At 40.4% G+C, this 14,475-nt stretch overlaps 1 protein-coding gene across 4 annotated transcripts in view; it reads right to left on the reverse strand.

Annotated features, from left to right (window-relative positions):
• The window catches only part of PPP1R1C (protein phosphatase 1 regulatory inhibitor subunit 1C), an 87,288-nt gene that overhangs the window by 36,530 nt on the left and 36,283 nt on the right, over nucleotides 1–14,475 (reverse strand). For 3 of the 4 annotated variants that reach the window (XR_010987352.1, XM_068138430.1, XM_068138429.1), the window contains exon 5: nucleotides 965–1,088. Coding sequence is in view for 3 of the 4 variants with exons in the window: in XM_068138430.1 (XP_067994531.1) it covers nucleotides 1,000–1,088 (89 nt within the window). In the remaining variant the exon portion in view is untranslated. Of the gene's footprint in view, nucleotides 1–606; nucleotides 1,089–14,475 lie in introns of those variants that run through there. The other variant, XM_068138428.1, reaches the window with a different exon arrangement.

The following is a 14,475-nucleotide window of genomic DNA, read 5'->3' on the forward strand; positions in this document are numbered from 1 at the left end:
GACTCATATATGCTAAATTGCCACAGCTTGATATGCCACCCTTTACTGGCTGAAACTGACAAACATGGGACATCTGTCCCCCCTGCTCAGAGAAGGCTGTACCCTGTGCATGCTGGAGGTGACAAAGGTGAATATTGGCATTTCCCACAGCTCAGGTGGTGCCTGGGATCCTGCTTGTATGTCTCGCATACTTCTGTCTTTCCTCTGACTCCTAAATCAAAAGTTTTCCTAATGCCTACATATAATAACAGTCTTGCAGAAAGCAAAGGACCTTAAGTACTGTATAGGAGGCTCCATCCACGGAGACACTCAAGGTCAGGCTTGTTGGGACTCTGAGCAACACGATCTACTTGGAGATGTCCCTGCTCATTGCAGAGGTTTTGGACTAGATTATCTCTAGAGGTTACTTCCAGCCCAGTGCATTCTGTGACTCGATGATTTTGCATCCAGGAAATATGAGGAACAGTGTCTTTGCATCATTCTCTAGACTGAATCACCTCTGCTTACTTTGTTTCTACCACTGTCACTGCAAGTAGCTTCAGCAATACTGGTAAAAGCTGCACGTAACTGAAAGCATTATTTCTCTGCGCACTACACAAACCCACTGTTCAATACCCAGTCTTGTCTAAATGAATGTATTTATTTTGTGGCTTTTAAATCAGTTTTATTTACAAGAGGCCTTAGAGTACACACAGTAGTTAAGCTCTGGCAGTACCGATGTCAGGTCACTAACACATTTACAAATTACATTGCTAAGTCATAGAAAAAAAGAAAAATTACTTTAAAATAACTGTTTTATCTTTGGGTGTAAGGGTCTCAGAACACATTTGCAGGCGGCTGTAAAACCCAGCCAAGGGTGTTCCCCAGGGAGCCCAGGTGCTGTTGGCATGCCAAGAGCTGCTGTGTGGGGACACAAGCAGTGGTGAATGGTCTGAGTCACGCACAGCTGCTGCAGTTCACTTACTCTCTCTGATAGGGCTTGAGGCAGCTCCACGCTGTTTAGTGGCCCCATTCCTCTTCCCTTTCACTAACTCCTTCTTCTTCCTCTGGAAAAGCTGAATCGTTCTGACTCTTCAGATGCTTAATCCCTGAAGATACAGAAGTCATGGTTAAAGTGTTAGCTTGCATTGGACATGTTTTCCTGAAGGAAGAAATAAACCCCCAAACTAGTGACAAATTTTGTGATATCTATACTGACCCCATTTTTTGCCCTTCTCTTATTTCAAACAGTACTATGGTGTATTTCTAACAGACACATTCACTTCCTTGAAATTTATCATATTTTATTGAAAAAAAACTTCTGAAAGATGCATTGTAGAAGAGAGCAGTATTTGGTTCTCTTTTTTTTCTTGGTAACCAATGATCCAATAAGTACTGCCCATCTCAAGCAAGTAAAAAATTTTTAAGGTTCAGGCAGCACATATGGGAATTATTCTATCAGAATTTTAACTTGAGCCTCATTCTAAGACTGACTTTCCTGGAGGACATCACTCACATGGACCCCAAGCCCCATGATCACAGTTTCCCATGTGCACCAGAGATATTCTACAGCATGTATCCCCATAGCCTGCACACAACCTGTAGAGCTGCCCTGATGCAACAAAAAAAAAAGAGCACTGTACCTAACAGAGAGGGAACTGCTGCCACCGACCCCATGACAGGATCAATTCTCACATGGAGATGTTCCCATACGGGGCTGAATGAAATGGATAAATACCTATCACAAGATATTTAGAAGTTTAGTTTTGAAGAAACTGTGAAGTATCTGCTGCTGGCTGGTTTCAGCCAGCAAATGAAGCAGGTTCTAGGCAAATTATCCAACTGAAAACTTTTTTTCCCTGTCTCATGTTCAGTACAAGCATGTTTTCAAATACAAAAAAGGGAAAGTTGTGGGCAGAAATGAAGGCATGTGATATAAAGGTGGTATGATGAAGCTTCATGGAGTAGTATTTTTAGCAGTAGTGAAGACTTTTAGCCATGTGGTTTAATTGTAACAGTCAATGTGAAAAGTGCAGGAAATGGAGATGGAATGGCTTCAATGAGCATTACTGACTGATTTTTCACTTAGTAGGCAGCTATCAATCTTATTTAATGATTTTTCATAGCCTCCATTCTACAGTCCACATTCACCTCTGCTAGTCATGTAATACCACAGTGTCATTTGGAAGTGACAGGGTTTCCCACACTGACCCATAAGTGCACAAGACCTATTGCCATTAGTCATAAGCCTCAAGATGTTCTGACAGCATGAAGTTGTCAGAATTAACTGGCTGTATATGTGGCATTATGAAAGAAGATGGTCAGTTACACTATGAAGTAAGTAAATATAAATCTATGTACAGGTCATGAAATTCCTGTCAGCAAAGTATGAATATGTGTGACAGAAAAAGCTGGTGAATTTCTCATAAAGACATAAAGTGTCATGCTTTTACACTGCAAAGAAAATTCTAGGATGATAAAAATACTTAGCTATATGGCAGCAGTCATACTCAGATTAAATGTCTATCTAGGCACATAACATTGCAGTAACATGCAGTAGGTGCCAAGGGTGGTCAGAAGGTGTTGGAACTGGCTGTATCCAGGGGCACACTGGTGTATTCATCTACAACTCCTGCTCAGCTAAACAATTCAAGAGAAAAATCCATTACAGTGGCTCTTAAGTGTCACTCCAGCAGTTATCCCAGTTGTATGCCCTGTCTTTTGTCAATCCAAAGCAAAGGATACACAAATAGTGAGGCGGAGCTCTGTCCATAGAGGTACTTTTCTCTGAGTTGGAGCTATTCATACCCAGTAGCTTTGTTTAGCAATACTAAACTGTTTGCTGAAAGGTTACATTCTGCTGGAGACTGAGTGAAAACTTACTACTCAGGTCACCTCAAGTGTTCTTACAACTGCTACTATGGTAATGATAAGTTATTAGAAAGGTTATTTCCTTCTCATCTTATCAATCTTCTTACTCCAATAACACAGTTAATGCCCCCAGCATTGTCAGATAGCAATCAAAAGGCCCCAGAACACTATTACTTGGAGTTTGTTTCTATTTATTACTGAAGCACAATAGAAAAGATGAGCAACAAATATAGATTCTAAGATTTTACTCACAGAAAGAAACAATAAAAAAAAAACACCAACAACCCAAAATCCCAAAGCCAGGATATCTAGGAGGATATGTGTGGGATATTTTAGAAGATACTTTTTGCACATTCAGCAGATTCAAGTCAATAACATCAAGTTACTGATTCCATGTGAACTACACAAAGTTCATAATATCAGTTGCAAATAGGGAGGGCTGCAAATGTAGATCCACAGTCTAGACACTGTCTCCTCAGTGTCCCTTATTCCAGGCAGTGGGTAACTCTGAATTTGTGGGCACTCTCACACTTTTGAAACATTGTGCCTGCACTGTGCTGATGCTGTTTCTCCCATACCTTTGACCTCAGGCCACAGTGCCCTGCCCTGCTCTCCCCTTGCATGTGGAGATGGCTCATGGGGTCCCAGCTGTTCCATTGACCCCACTGGTCCCCAGTCCCTGCTGCTGCTCTGTAAGGTCATATCATGACTGGGGCTTTGCCTGAAAAGTCTGTCAGTAAAAATCCCTTTCCAGCCCAAAGGCAGCTCCTTCTCAACTCTCCCTGGCAACAATTTAACACCAACCCGCCCCCAGCTTCTCCAAACTCTTATTCTGCCTTAAAACAAAGCCTGTCTGAACACTGCCCCTTAGTTTCCTTTTCCCTTCACTATCACCCCCACCCCCTGCCCCACATCCACACAACCCCACCCTCCATTCCCCTGCTTTTTTATGTTTCCAAAGCCAGAATTGTTTTTCCTCCAAGGGGTCGTATTTCACTGCAGGTAATTTAATCCAGTTAATGCTGACGAAGAAACCCTTAATGCCAAGCCATATTCAGCAGCCGTGCACTAATACACTTTGAACTGGTAATTCTTTTTAGATGAAGTCACTGCCTCAAAGCATATTTCTAGATTACACATAAATTGTGAGAGCAAATGGAACAACTTCCTGGCATTTATGCAGTCACATAACATCTATGCGGTTTAATCAACAGCTGTCTTTTTGCTTCTCTCCATCTGACCAAAGCACCAGATTAGAAGGCTAAGCAGTAATCGCAAGGTATGAAATAAGCGAGTGTTTCTGAATTAAATAGCTCCTGAAAAAAAAATAAAACCAAATTGATTTGAGTAATTAAGGCAGCTCCCCATCTCAAGTAATTAAGGCAGTTCCCCATCCTATTTAACTTCTTCCTTCAAGCCCGCTTCACTGCCTAAGGACCAGTGTTGACATTTACCATAGCCGTGATTGAAGTCTGTTTGGCAATTTGAATTCCCTAAAGTTTGAAGGGTTATTTAGTTTTATGATTTGGAGATGATCCTCTCTCTATCAAAAACACACTTCCAGATTTTCATAGAGCAGTAAAAGGTAAAGCTGGGCAGGAGACAAATAAGCCTGATTTTCAGCATTTCAGAACTGAGATCACTTTGAAATTATAATGTAAAACAAACAAACAAACAAAAAACCACCAAAAAAACCAAAAACCAACCCCAACCAGCCAACCAACCAAAAAACCCAAAACGTGGCCAAAGTGAATATGTTCCGGCTCCCTCACCAAAACTAATACCACAACACAAAACCCATATTCATGCCACTTAACAGGAAAGAGCACATCTCTTTTTCTGTGGAACATTTTGTTTTGGTTTTAACAGTCAAATATGTCTTGACTTCTCTGAAACTCCTTCCTCATTTTTTTAATATGTTTTTTTCACCAGGTGAAATAATTTTTTTAAATCACAAAACAACAGAAAGAAACCAAAGTGAATGTCATAAAGAACCACATCTTACTCTTTGGCTAAGGAGCATGAAGTGGGAAACATTTGTGAAGGTGAGAGAGCCCAGAAGATCTGGCAAGTCTTCAGGGCAACCTTCTCCAAGCACAGGTCTGGCTCTTAGTGATACAAGAGAACAAGCATCTATATCAGATCATCTCTCAGCGGGGGCCCCATGACTGAGCTCCAGTGTGGAAAACACAGGACAATGTAGAAATGAGGAACACGTTTAAAAACGGCCCACAATACAGGGATGGTGCTAGAAAAGGTCAATATCAACTTGAATTGAAACTAGAAAAGGATGTCAGGAGCTACAGGAAGAGGTTCATCCCCTACCTTCACATTAAAAGAATGAGAAAACTGTGGGCCTGCAGCTGAGTGAGGTCAGCAATCTAGACACAGACAGGATTGAGGTGCTCAGTACTTTCTTTGCCTTGGTCTAGACTGAGAAGATCTGTCAGGCCTTTGTGCTCACAAACAAGTCCAAGGAGGAGAGAAAAGGCTGCGTCAGTGATCCCTTGAGAAATCTTGACCCACAAAAGTCCACTGAGCTGGTGGGCTGTGTGTGATTGTGCAGAGGGAGCAGCTGGTGTCAGTGTGAGATGATTTTTATTACCTTTGGAGGTCTGGGAAATCAGGAGAGGTCCTCAATTGCCTAATGTTTCCAGAAGCATTGGGTGTTCCATGTGAAGCACCAAGGCTCTCCATATGACAGGCACTGCACTATGGCTCAGCTGGGCACAGTGCACAGTCCCCAGCTCCAGGGAGCTCCCCACTGGGAAAAGCACCAAATGCTTCCTGCTGTTGCCACCTCCAGCAGAAGCCAAGGACCATCAGAGCCCACAAGAGCAGCTACCTGGCAGAAGCCTCCTTCCACAGGAGCCGAGCAATTATTAAATGCTTTTCTTCTCTGACGGGCATCATCTCAACAGAATACAGCTTAACCAGCAGGTTTAGTCATCTCAGGTACATGCCAACTATTTCAATGTAAGAAACACCAAATGTATTTGAGTTTAAGAAGCACTTGCCTTATCTTACCTCTGACCTGTTTGGTGAATGTATCAGAAACATTGCTGTCATTACTAGCCATGGGAAAACTTAAAGCTTACCCCCTGCACACACTAGAAACACACATCTTAGGCACTTTGAGTTTCTTGGCCAAAAATTCAGCCGCTGGGCTGGAAAAATATTAAATACCCACTATAAAATTTTTGTTTGCTTGTTTTAAAAAACTGAAATACAGAAGGGTATATATTTTTTGCAAGAGGAAAATGCTACAGCTTCCTGAATGCGTGTGGTGAACTTTCTCTCGTTTCCTTTTTGCATAAATCACCTGCTATCTATCTCCCTCATCTGTACAATCAGTCCTTGAAACCTTTAATCCATTTTTTCTTAATTGAGTGGTTTAGATAATCTCTCCTTGCATACAAGTCAGAGGTCAGTTAGTAAACCCTTAAGAAATCATTAACCCCATACTTAACTCTCCCCAGCTACTGCCTAACTTTTCTCCCTTTACCACTATTGCACCAAAAATTATCTTCACTGATTCTATCTTTTTTTCTCTGTCCATATATCCTCCACTTCCTTTGATCAAGTTGCCCTTGGACTCAGCCTGAAAACTTTCTGGCAAAAATTCCCTGTGATCTCTATATTCATCTTTTCCAACTTGTTGATGTCTGGTGTCTCTGACACTTTGCCCTGGTTCTTCTTCCATTGTTTGTAATGCTGGTCCCATTACCATCCTCTGACAGTTCTTTTCCCCTTATGCCAGCCTCTGAGGATGGCAAAGGCTGCAAGTTTTCTTCTACACTTACAGTACTCCTGATCTTCAACAGTGTACTTCTCAAATATAGAAATAATGAGCACCCCTATAAAACCTCTTTTGTTCCTTCTATCTGAATTAAAACTTCAAAGTGCATTTTTGGTGGAAGCTTGTGGCAACCTAAGACATTACCTCAAAGTTGTCAAAATGAAGCTCTGGATCTGTAGTCCTTTCCAAAATGCTTTGCTCATCTACTATGGACAACACCATCATTTTTCTCATTTTTCTCATGGCTTATACATTTCTGATTTCCACTCTTCTCTAGATCACCATATCCAGTTTCCACGTAAATCTTGCATGGATTTTTTTTTTTTAAACTTAATATGTCAAGCTATCCTTACTATTTATCCAGGGAAAACAGTAATGGAAACCCTCAGAATGGAATGGAATGGAATGGAATGGAATAGAATAGAATAGAATAGAATAGAATAGAATAGAATAGAATAGAATAGAATAGAATAGAATAGAATAGAATAGAAAAGAAATAGTCCAGATTGGAAGAGACCCTCAAGAACATCGTGTCCAACCTATCATCCAACACCACCTAATCAACTAAACCATGCAACCAAGTACCCTATCAAGTCTCCTCCTGAACACCTCCAGTGATGGTGACTCCACCACCTCCCTGGGCAGCCCATTCCAATGGACAATCACTCTCTCTCTGTAGAACTTCCTCCTAACCTCCAGCCTAAACCTCCCCTGGTGCAGCCTGAGGCTGTGTCCTCTTGTTCTGGTGCTGGTTGCCTGGGAGAAGAGACCAATCTCTACAACCTCCCTTAAGGTAATTGTAGAGAGCAATAAGGTTATCCCTGAGTCTCCTCTTCTCCAGGCTAAGCAACCCCACCTCCCTCAGTCTCTCCTCAGAGGGCTTGTTGCCCTTCTCTGGACATGCTCCAGCAAGTCAACATCCTTCCTAAACTGAGGGGCCCAGAACTGGACACAAAGGGTCTTTAATACTACATCTCCTTCCCTGAGCTTTATTGACATATCTTTGCTCCTATATTCAGCATTTTGCAGTTACAGTCACCCAAATAATTTCTGTGATCACTTCTTATGTCACCACTAAGCAATTTGCTATCCTTTATGAGTTCTTTCACTTGTTCCCGCTAAGATATTTCCTTCTAATGGTGACTATATATGCTTTCAAAGAACATTACGTTTGTTCACATATTATGAGCTCCATCCACTCTTATCTCAAAACAAGAACTGATGCAGCTTTGGTATTCCATTTATTAGGCTTTTAAATGATAATTTGCATCCTTTTCTCCCATTGTATTGAATGCTGGAGAAATAGTACTATCAGCTTTCATGACCACTTACAAATTATCTTCAAAATTCTCAGTTGTGGAATCTGAGAAACAACCTTAGAACACTTCAGTTGCCAGCTTGCTGAGACAAAGATGGATGCATTCCTCCATGGCAGTCTGTATCCACTCCTCGATTTGATTGCTACACCCCAGTTAGGGGTTTGTTGGTGCAACAACCAACTTCTGTTAAATGTTTGAGCATGATTTATGTGACATATTCCTAATCTTTGGTGTGGGTTCCTGGGTGTTCTGCTAACTTCAATATAGTATGACATGAATTGTGGTATACAATAATCGGTGGAGGATTATTCAATACAAATTGAAAGTTTGTAACATGGCTGATGTTTGCATGCAAACAGAAAATGTGTTTTATTTACTTTTCCTGGTGTTTCTTCATTCTCACATACAAGACTGGCAGCAATTACTTCTTCTACTGATGCTCATAAATTGTGCCAGATCACCTGTGGCAGGGTCTAGCCTTGCTTTCAAGACCTATCACAAGAATAAACCTTTATTTAGAATAAACCAAACCAGGTTGGAAGAGACCTTCAAGATCATCGCGTCCAACCCATCAATCAATCCAACCCACCCAAACAGCTAACCCATGGCACCAAGTACCCCATCAAGTCTCCTCCTGAACACCTCCAATGACGGCAACTCCACCACCTCCTTGGGCAGCCCATTCCAATGGGCAATCACTCTTTCTGCCCAAGCCTTGCTCAGGGTGGAAGTCCTGGTATGTCCTAAGGTAATCACTCTCTTGAGTGGTTCCTGAGCCATCAGTGGTCCAAAGAACATCAAAAAGTAACAGCAATAAAACACACAGGCCTTGATATTCCCTCTGTGTATGAGTAAGCAGAAAAAATGTGACAGAGAGAAGACAAAACAAAAAAAAAAAAAATGGAGGCAGAAAATTTTGCTTCATAAATGTGGCCAACTATGAACAGTCTGCTTGATACAGCCTTTCAAAGTTTTCTAAAAATTAGGCTGTTCTTTGTTGAGAAAGACTGAAAAATGTTTCTCTGTGGAACTCTCTCAAAAGCTACATGTGCCTGTAGGCGTTTCTCAGTCAAGGTTAAGTAAAAATAAATACTTGCTAACCAACTAAAAGCTTGATAACCAACATGCAAAGGCCTGCTCCTTCTCTGTGGTAAATGAGTCTGAACACAACCAAGTCATTTGTTATTATACAAGACTTAGTCCCGCTTCTCCAGAAGTTAGTAAGACTTGGTGTTTTAAAAGAAAAAGAATAGTCAGCTTTTGTAATTGATCATAATTTCCAGTTATAAGGAAGAAATAATTTCAAACAGCTACTGTATATGAACAATAAATGTGTGTAAACCACTATAAATTAATGTGTATGGCTTTAAAGTTTGATGAATGAGTGACACAGAAAATTAGCACACTATGTATTGTCAAACTCCTGTTTAGATTACCCAAAGAAAAGCAAAGTCATGCGGTCACTCTGTCCTTTACAGCTGACAGAGTTTTTAAAAGCCAGCAGACGTGATGGGCCTTCAGTGTTTAGAATAAAAAGAAGCTGAAGCACCAGTGTGGCTGTTTGAAGTTTGTTGACATTTTAACAAGCTATAAATCAGAAAAAAAAAAAAAATCCCTTGTATGCTGCATTATTTCATACCTAAGCTCAGGCTGAAGATGAGAGAAAAAAATTCTCACGTGTCTTTTATGATCATGAGACCAAAATATTACTCTGTCATGCAACTGCATCTGCTTTTCCTTTAAGAAAAAAAAAATCCTAATGTGCATCTCTTTCACAAGTGCTGATGACTAAATAGAAAAAAAATATCTGAAGCATTGGTAAGCATGATGAGTTTATGGAGGTTACATATCTTATCTGGAACAGATCAAATCATCAGCATATACGGCAGGTCACCATGGTCTCATAGATATTTGTGAATGATCACTCAGAAACTAAGCAACAAGGACTGAGTAATTCTCTGAATTCTCTGGTTGTTACTAACTTTTCTCTTAGCTCCAGCCATAGGAATCTCAGTTCTCACGGTGAGTCTTTCAAATGACAGATTTTGGGGCTCATGATACTTTCTTCTGGTCAAAAGTCTCAGTGTTGAAATATAACAATGAAGACTGTATGAGAGCAGCAAAATTCATGTTGCAAATGTCTGGCCACTTTCCAGTTTCTTCTCTCACATAGCACTTTCCACTCCAATTTTCTCTATCAGAAATTGCTTGAAGCAGCACTGGCTCTGTAAGGATAGCATGAAGATGTTTCAACACAGAGAGGCTTTTGTTGGTCCTCCACAGGCTGCCCAGAACATGCACTGAAGACAGGGGTCAGTCTCATTGTTGCTGAAGGGACTGCATCTTCTGCTTACAGTAACAGAAAGGGTAAACAGAGAGGATTTTGTTGCCCAGGGCAACCTCTGCTAGTACAAAAACATCTTATTTTGCATTTACTTCCTTTCCTTGCTATCCCTCAGACTGCAGAAGTCAGCCAGTCTTCCGAGTTCAAAGGGAGAGCAGAAGACCCTGCAGTCAGCTAAGGGAATGCTTCAGTCTGTAACAATCTCAGCTCAGTGCTAATTATTCTTTGGAAAGACAAAAAATATTTCTTAGCCTATTCTGTGGAGGATGGCTCTTCATCAAATATGTCAACAACTTGAGCAGAAAAACACACAGCGACGACTTGCACATCAGTCATGAAGCCAGAAAGCCCTGCAAGGCTCTCCTCCTGTACGGTTCCCTGTGTTGGTCTAGCTGAGCAGAGGCTGCAATGAGGAAGGGATTGAAGTTTTTCAGCTGACCTTTTTTTCTCAGTTTTCATAGTTCAGAGACAGACTTAGAGCTGCTGTTAAATGTGCTTGAGTTTAACCAGCACAGGCAAATCTTCAAAAGTGCTGTGCTTTGACAGACTCTGGACAGGGTATTAGGTGATCAAGATCCGCCCCCGTCAGAACGTGGCTGTCTGGAAGTTTTACTGGGCAATGCATGTATTTGTTGGAATTGCTAAACTCTTACTTTTAACACCAGTATCACTCTCTGCCTATCTGTCTAAGAGTAGATGAAAATCACAGAACTGGCAGAATTGTTCCCTTATGCCAAAGGATTACATCAAACAAAAGGCCACATTTTCAAACCTGAATCAGCTGCTCCATAATAACAAGCCAATAGTTCTGCTACTGTCACAAAATAAGTGTTAGAACTCACTGGCCTTAAAAGTTTATGAACAACAATTTTTAAGCATGGTTTCTTTAAATGAAAAGATCTTACATTTTCCCAGGCAGCCTCTGTAATTCTTACAATTCATCACATGCTGCTCCAGGCTAGTTTGTGTTTCCAGTTTGGGACACTCTGTAGGATGTCTACCTTAAAATAAAGCAGGAGGGGAAAAGCAGGAATTGAGTTTTACAGCTAGAAAATCACATCAGCCAAGAGCTGGGATAGCTGACGATCAAGACATTAGTAACTATGCTGAGTGTTTCATCTGCTGCATGTAAATTCATTTAGAGGCAGAGACAAAATAAATATTAGTTATATAGACCACTATGTACAAAATAAAACACTGTTATCATCCTACTTGCTGTAAGCAAGTGAAGGGAAAGGTTAAAAATAATTGGATAGATCTTAACTTTCCTAAGAATTCCCCCACATTCAGAAATATGTACCATAATTCAAGAGAAATTAGAGATCAAGCGTAGAACTATGTTGACGTGTGGGCTTTATGCCAGAGCTTCAATTACATAAAGCTAAAGGTCCTTTCCTAGCCTTAAGATCAATGAGCATTTACAAAGGTGATCCTCCTTTTGTCCCTAGGAACAAATGCTTTGTTCACAGCTACTATTCTTTTTGCTGAAGATGAAAAGTGCAGCCTGGGTTCATAGCTAAGCACAGATGCCCACCTATCTTAAGGTACTTTAATACTGAATGAACTTGCCTGTCACTCCTTACACAGTCAGCAGAGTCAGACTTCCAGGGTTTGATTCTTCACTTGGCATTCTGTAATAAGCCCAGGGTAACTCCATGCCTGATTTGGTTGCAAGATGTACTCAGGCCAGAGCATTTATAAAAATGGCAGTAGATTAATTCAATAGCTGAATATTTTCACTTCCAGGAAGCCTTATAGTTTTTGCTTGCTTGTTGTAAGAAAAAAAAAACCAAGATATTTCACAATTTCTTTTACAAGGTAAAAGAGAAAAAAAAAATCACCAAATCAGTTAATATTAGTAGTACCTACTAGCAAGGACCTTCAATAAAGCTGAGGAGGGACTTTTCATAAGATGGAAGAGGGTAGATTTAGACTGGGTATTAGGAAGTAATTATTTAAAGTGAGGATGGTGAGACTCTGGAGCAGGTTGCCCAGGAAATTGTGGATTTCCTCTCACTGGAAGTCTTCAGGGCCAGGATGGACAGAGCTTTGCTCTGGTCTAGTGGAAGGTGCCCCTGCCCATGGCAAGGGGATTGGAACTAGACATCTTTAAGGTCCCTTCCAACACAAACAATTCTATGATTCTGTGATTTAATTTTGCCTAGTTTGTTACATTTTGTATAAGTTCTAAACAAATGCAACTTGATTTTTGAGTTCAAATCTTTCTGACAATGCTTTATGAAGTATTTTTGTGTCCACAGCTTCATGAGCCATTTCAGCAGGTGTATTTCAGCTCTCTTTAGGCACTCTAATCTGACTTCAGATTAAATGGGCAGCATTACCGACCTGCTTACTTTTTCCTGGACAACTGCACTGTGGCTCTACTTTTTTATATTATGGTTGATGTGGAGATTTTTCTGAGCCTAGGAAACCTAAACAGACAAGAAAAAATTTGCTGGCACATCCTGAGGGGAGAGAATGCTTGACAGACAAAGGGAAGCTGAGAAGCAGATGATGAAGCACATGATGGGGTGAATGAAGTCCTGCCTGTGAAAACTGAATAGCCTTTTACTATTTCACAGGTTCTTCTGTTTCACTCCCTGGCCTGGCATCGTACCCACAGCATTCTGTTCAGTTTGTATTCTGGATCCACATTTTCTATTTTTGTTGTTCCTTTAGTGTTTCTGCCATGTGGGGCAGATGTAAATTTCTTGCTGAATACTCCATGCAGCCTAAGATTTTTAGGGTCCAGATGAAAAGCTTTTCTGTGAGTTGCACTTTTTAAGATGAAGACAGGGATTGGTCAGACAAAAATCCAAGGTGGTGTTTCTCTGCCATACTTACATGTGCAGTAAAGCTTTCTATTTTAATTAATCATTTCCCTCCTTCCTTCATTTCTTTCTTTTTCTTTCTTCCCTCCTTTCTTCCTTCCTTTCTCTCTTTCTCACTTTCTTTCTCTTTACTCTCTTTCTCCTGTCTTCTTTCTCTTTCTTATTTCTTTCTCTATTTCTTCTTTTCTCTCTTTATTTCTTTTTCTCTTTCTTCTTTCTTTCATCTTTCTCTCTTCTTTCTCTTTCTTTCCTTCTCTCTTTCTTCCTTTCTAGTCTGTAAGTCTTCCTGTTAATTTGCTGATGAATTCCCTACTGAGTTATGACTAACCTTTTTTGTGATCCTTCTTACAATGACAAAGGCAGATGATAGGATTTTGGCATCAGCATAATATGACCTCAGTATGGATGTAAACATTGGAATGAACTCTTATTTTCTTTTAAGTATTTTATAAACACCTTCAAAATTACAAAAATATTAAACAAGTGATGTTACAAAAAATATTAAACAAAATTAAACAAGTGATGGACAGGTCAGAGTTCACATTAAATCATCCCCATTGTAGTTGCCTTATGGGTGGCATATGAATAGCAGGCAATTACTACTTTCTTCATATTACAGTTACTGTATCTGTGGTCATTACATCCAAGCAGGAATCTGTCAGGGAGAATGAGCCTCTTCAGTTTTCACAATGTAAGTCCCTGTGAGTTGCTGAGATCATCTCAAGCAGCTAGAATACATTTCAGAAAACAGAAGCTTAGGATGGATTGAATCAATTCTCCTCTCCCTCTGCTGCAGGCATTTCATGCAAACCAAAGCAAAGCCTAGGAAACCAGGTATGAATCAAGTCATCTGAAGCACCTAGGAGCACCAGAGTATTTCTGAAAGATCAGAGACAGTCCCTCTTCTGGTTTCATTAATGTCTCCCGGTGCTGAAAAGGTTTCTATCATCTTGAGAGCTAACTTTATTGTGGCTTGCAGCCAACCCTTATTTTTCATTCTGAGCCATTTCTCTAAGACACAGTATGCCCTAGAAAGAGAGCACTCCTACAGATGTAGAGAACATACTGCCAGAAAGTAAGATGTATCCATTGTCCTGAAAGGTGCAGTTCTGGTATGGGCAGCTGTGGAGTGAGGTTTTCACTGTGGTTGTCATTTCCATGTTATGAAAGGCTTACATTTCATAAATGGTAAGTAGAACAGCTATTGAATCACAAACTCCTCATTTTCTAGCACAGAGAAGTATAGCCAAGGGAATTACTCTTTCATAAGACATAACTGTATTTATACATAAAATTACATCTTTAATCTGGAAAGGAAGCCTTTAGAAGAAA

Source organism: Melanerpes formicivorus, unplaced genomic scaffold, assembly GCF_026170545.1.
Source record: "Melanerpes formicivorus ecotype bairdi unplaced genomic scaffold, bMelFor1.0.p_v2 SCAF_5, whole genome shotgun sequence".
Taxonomy (NCBI): domain Eukaryota; kingdom Metazoa; phylum Chordata; class Aves; order Piciformes; family Picidae; genus Melanerpes; species Melanerpes formicivorus.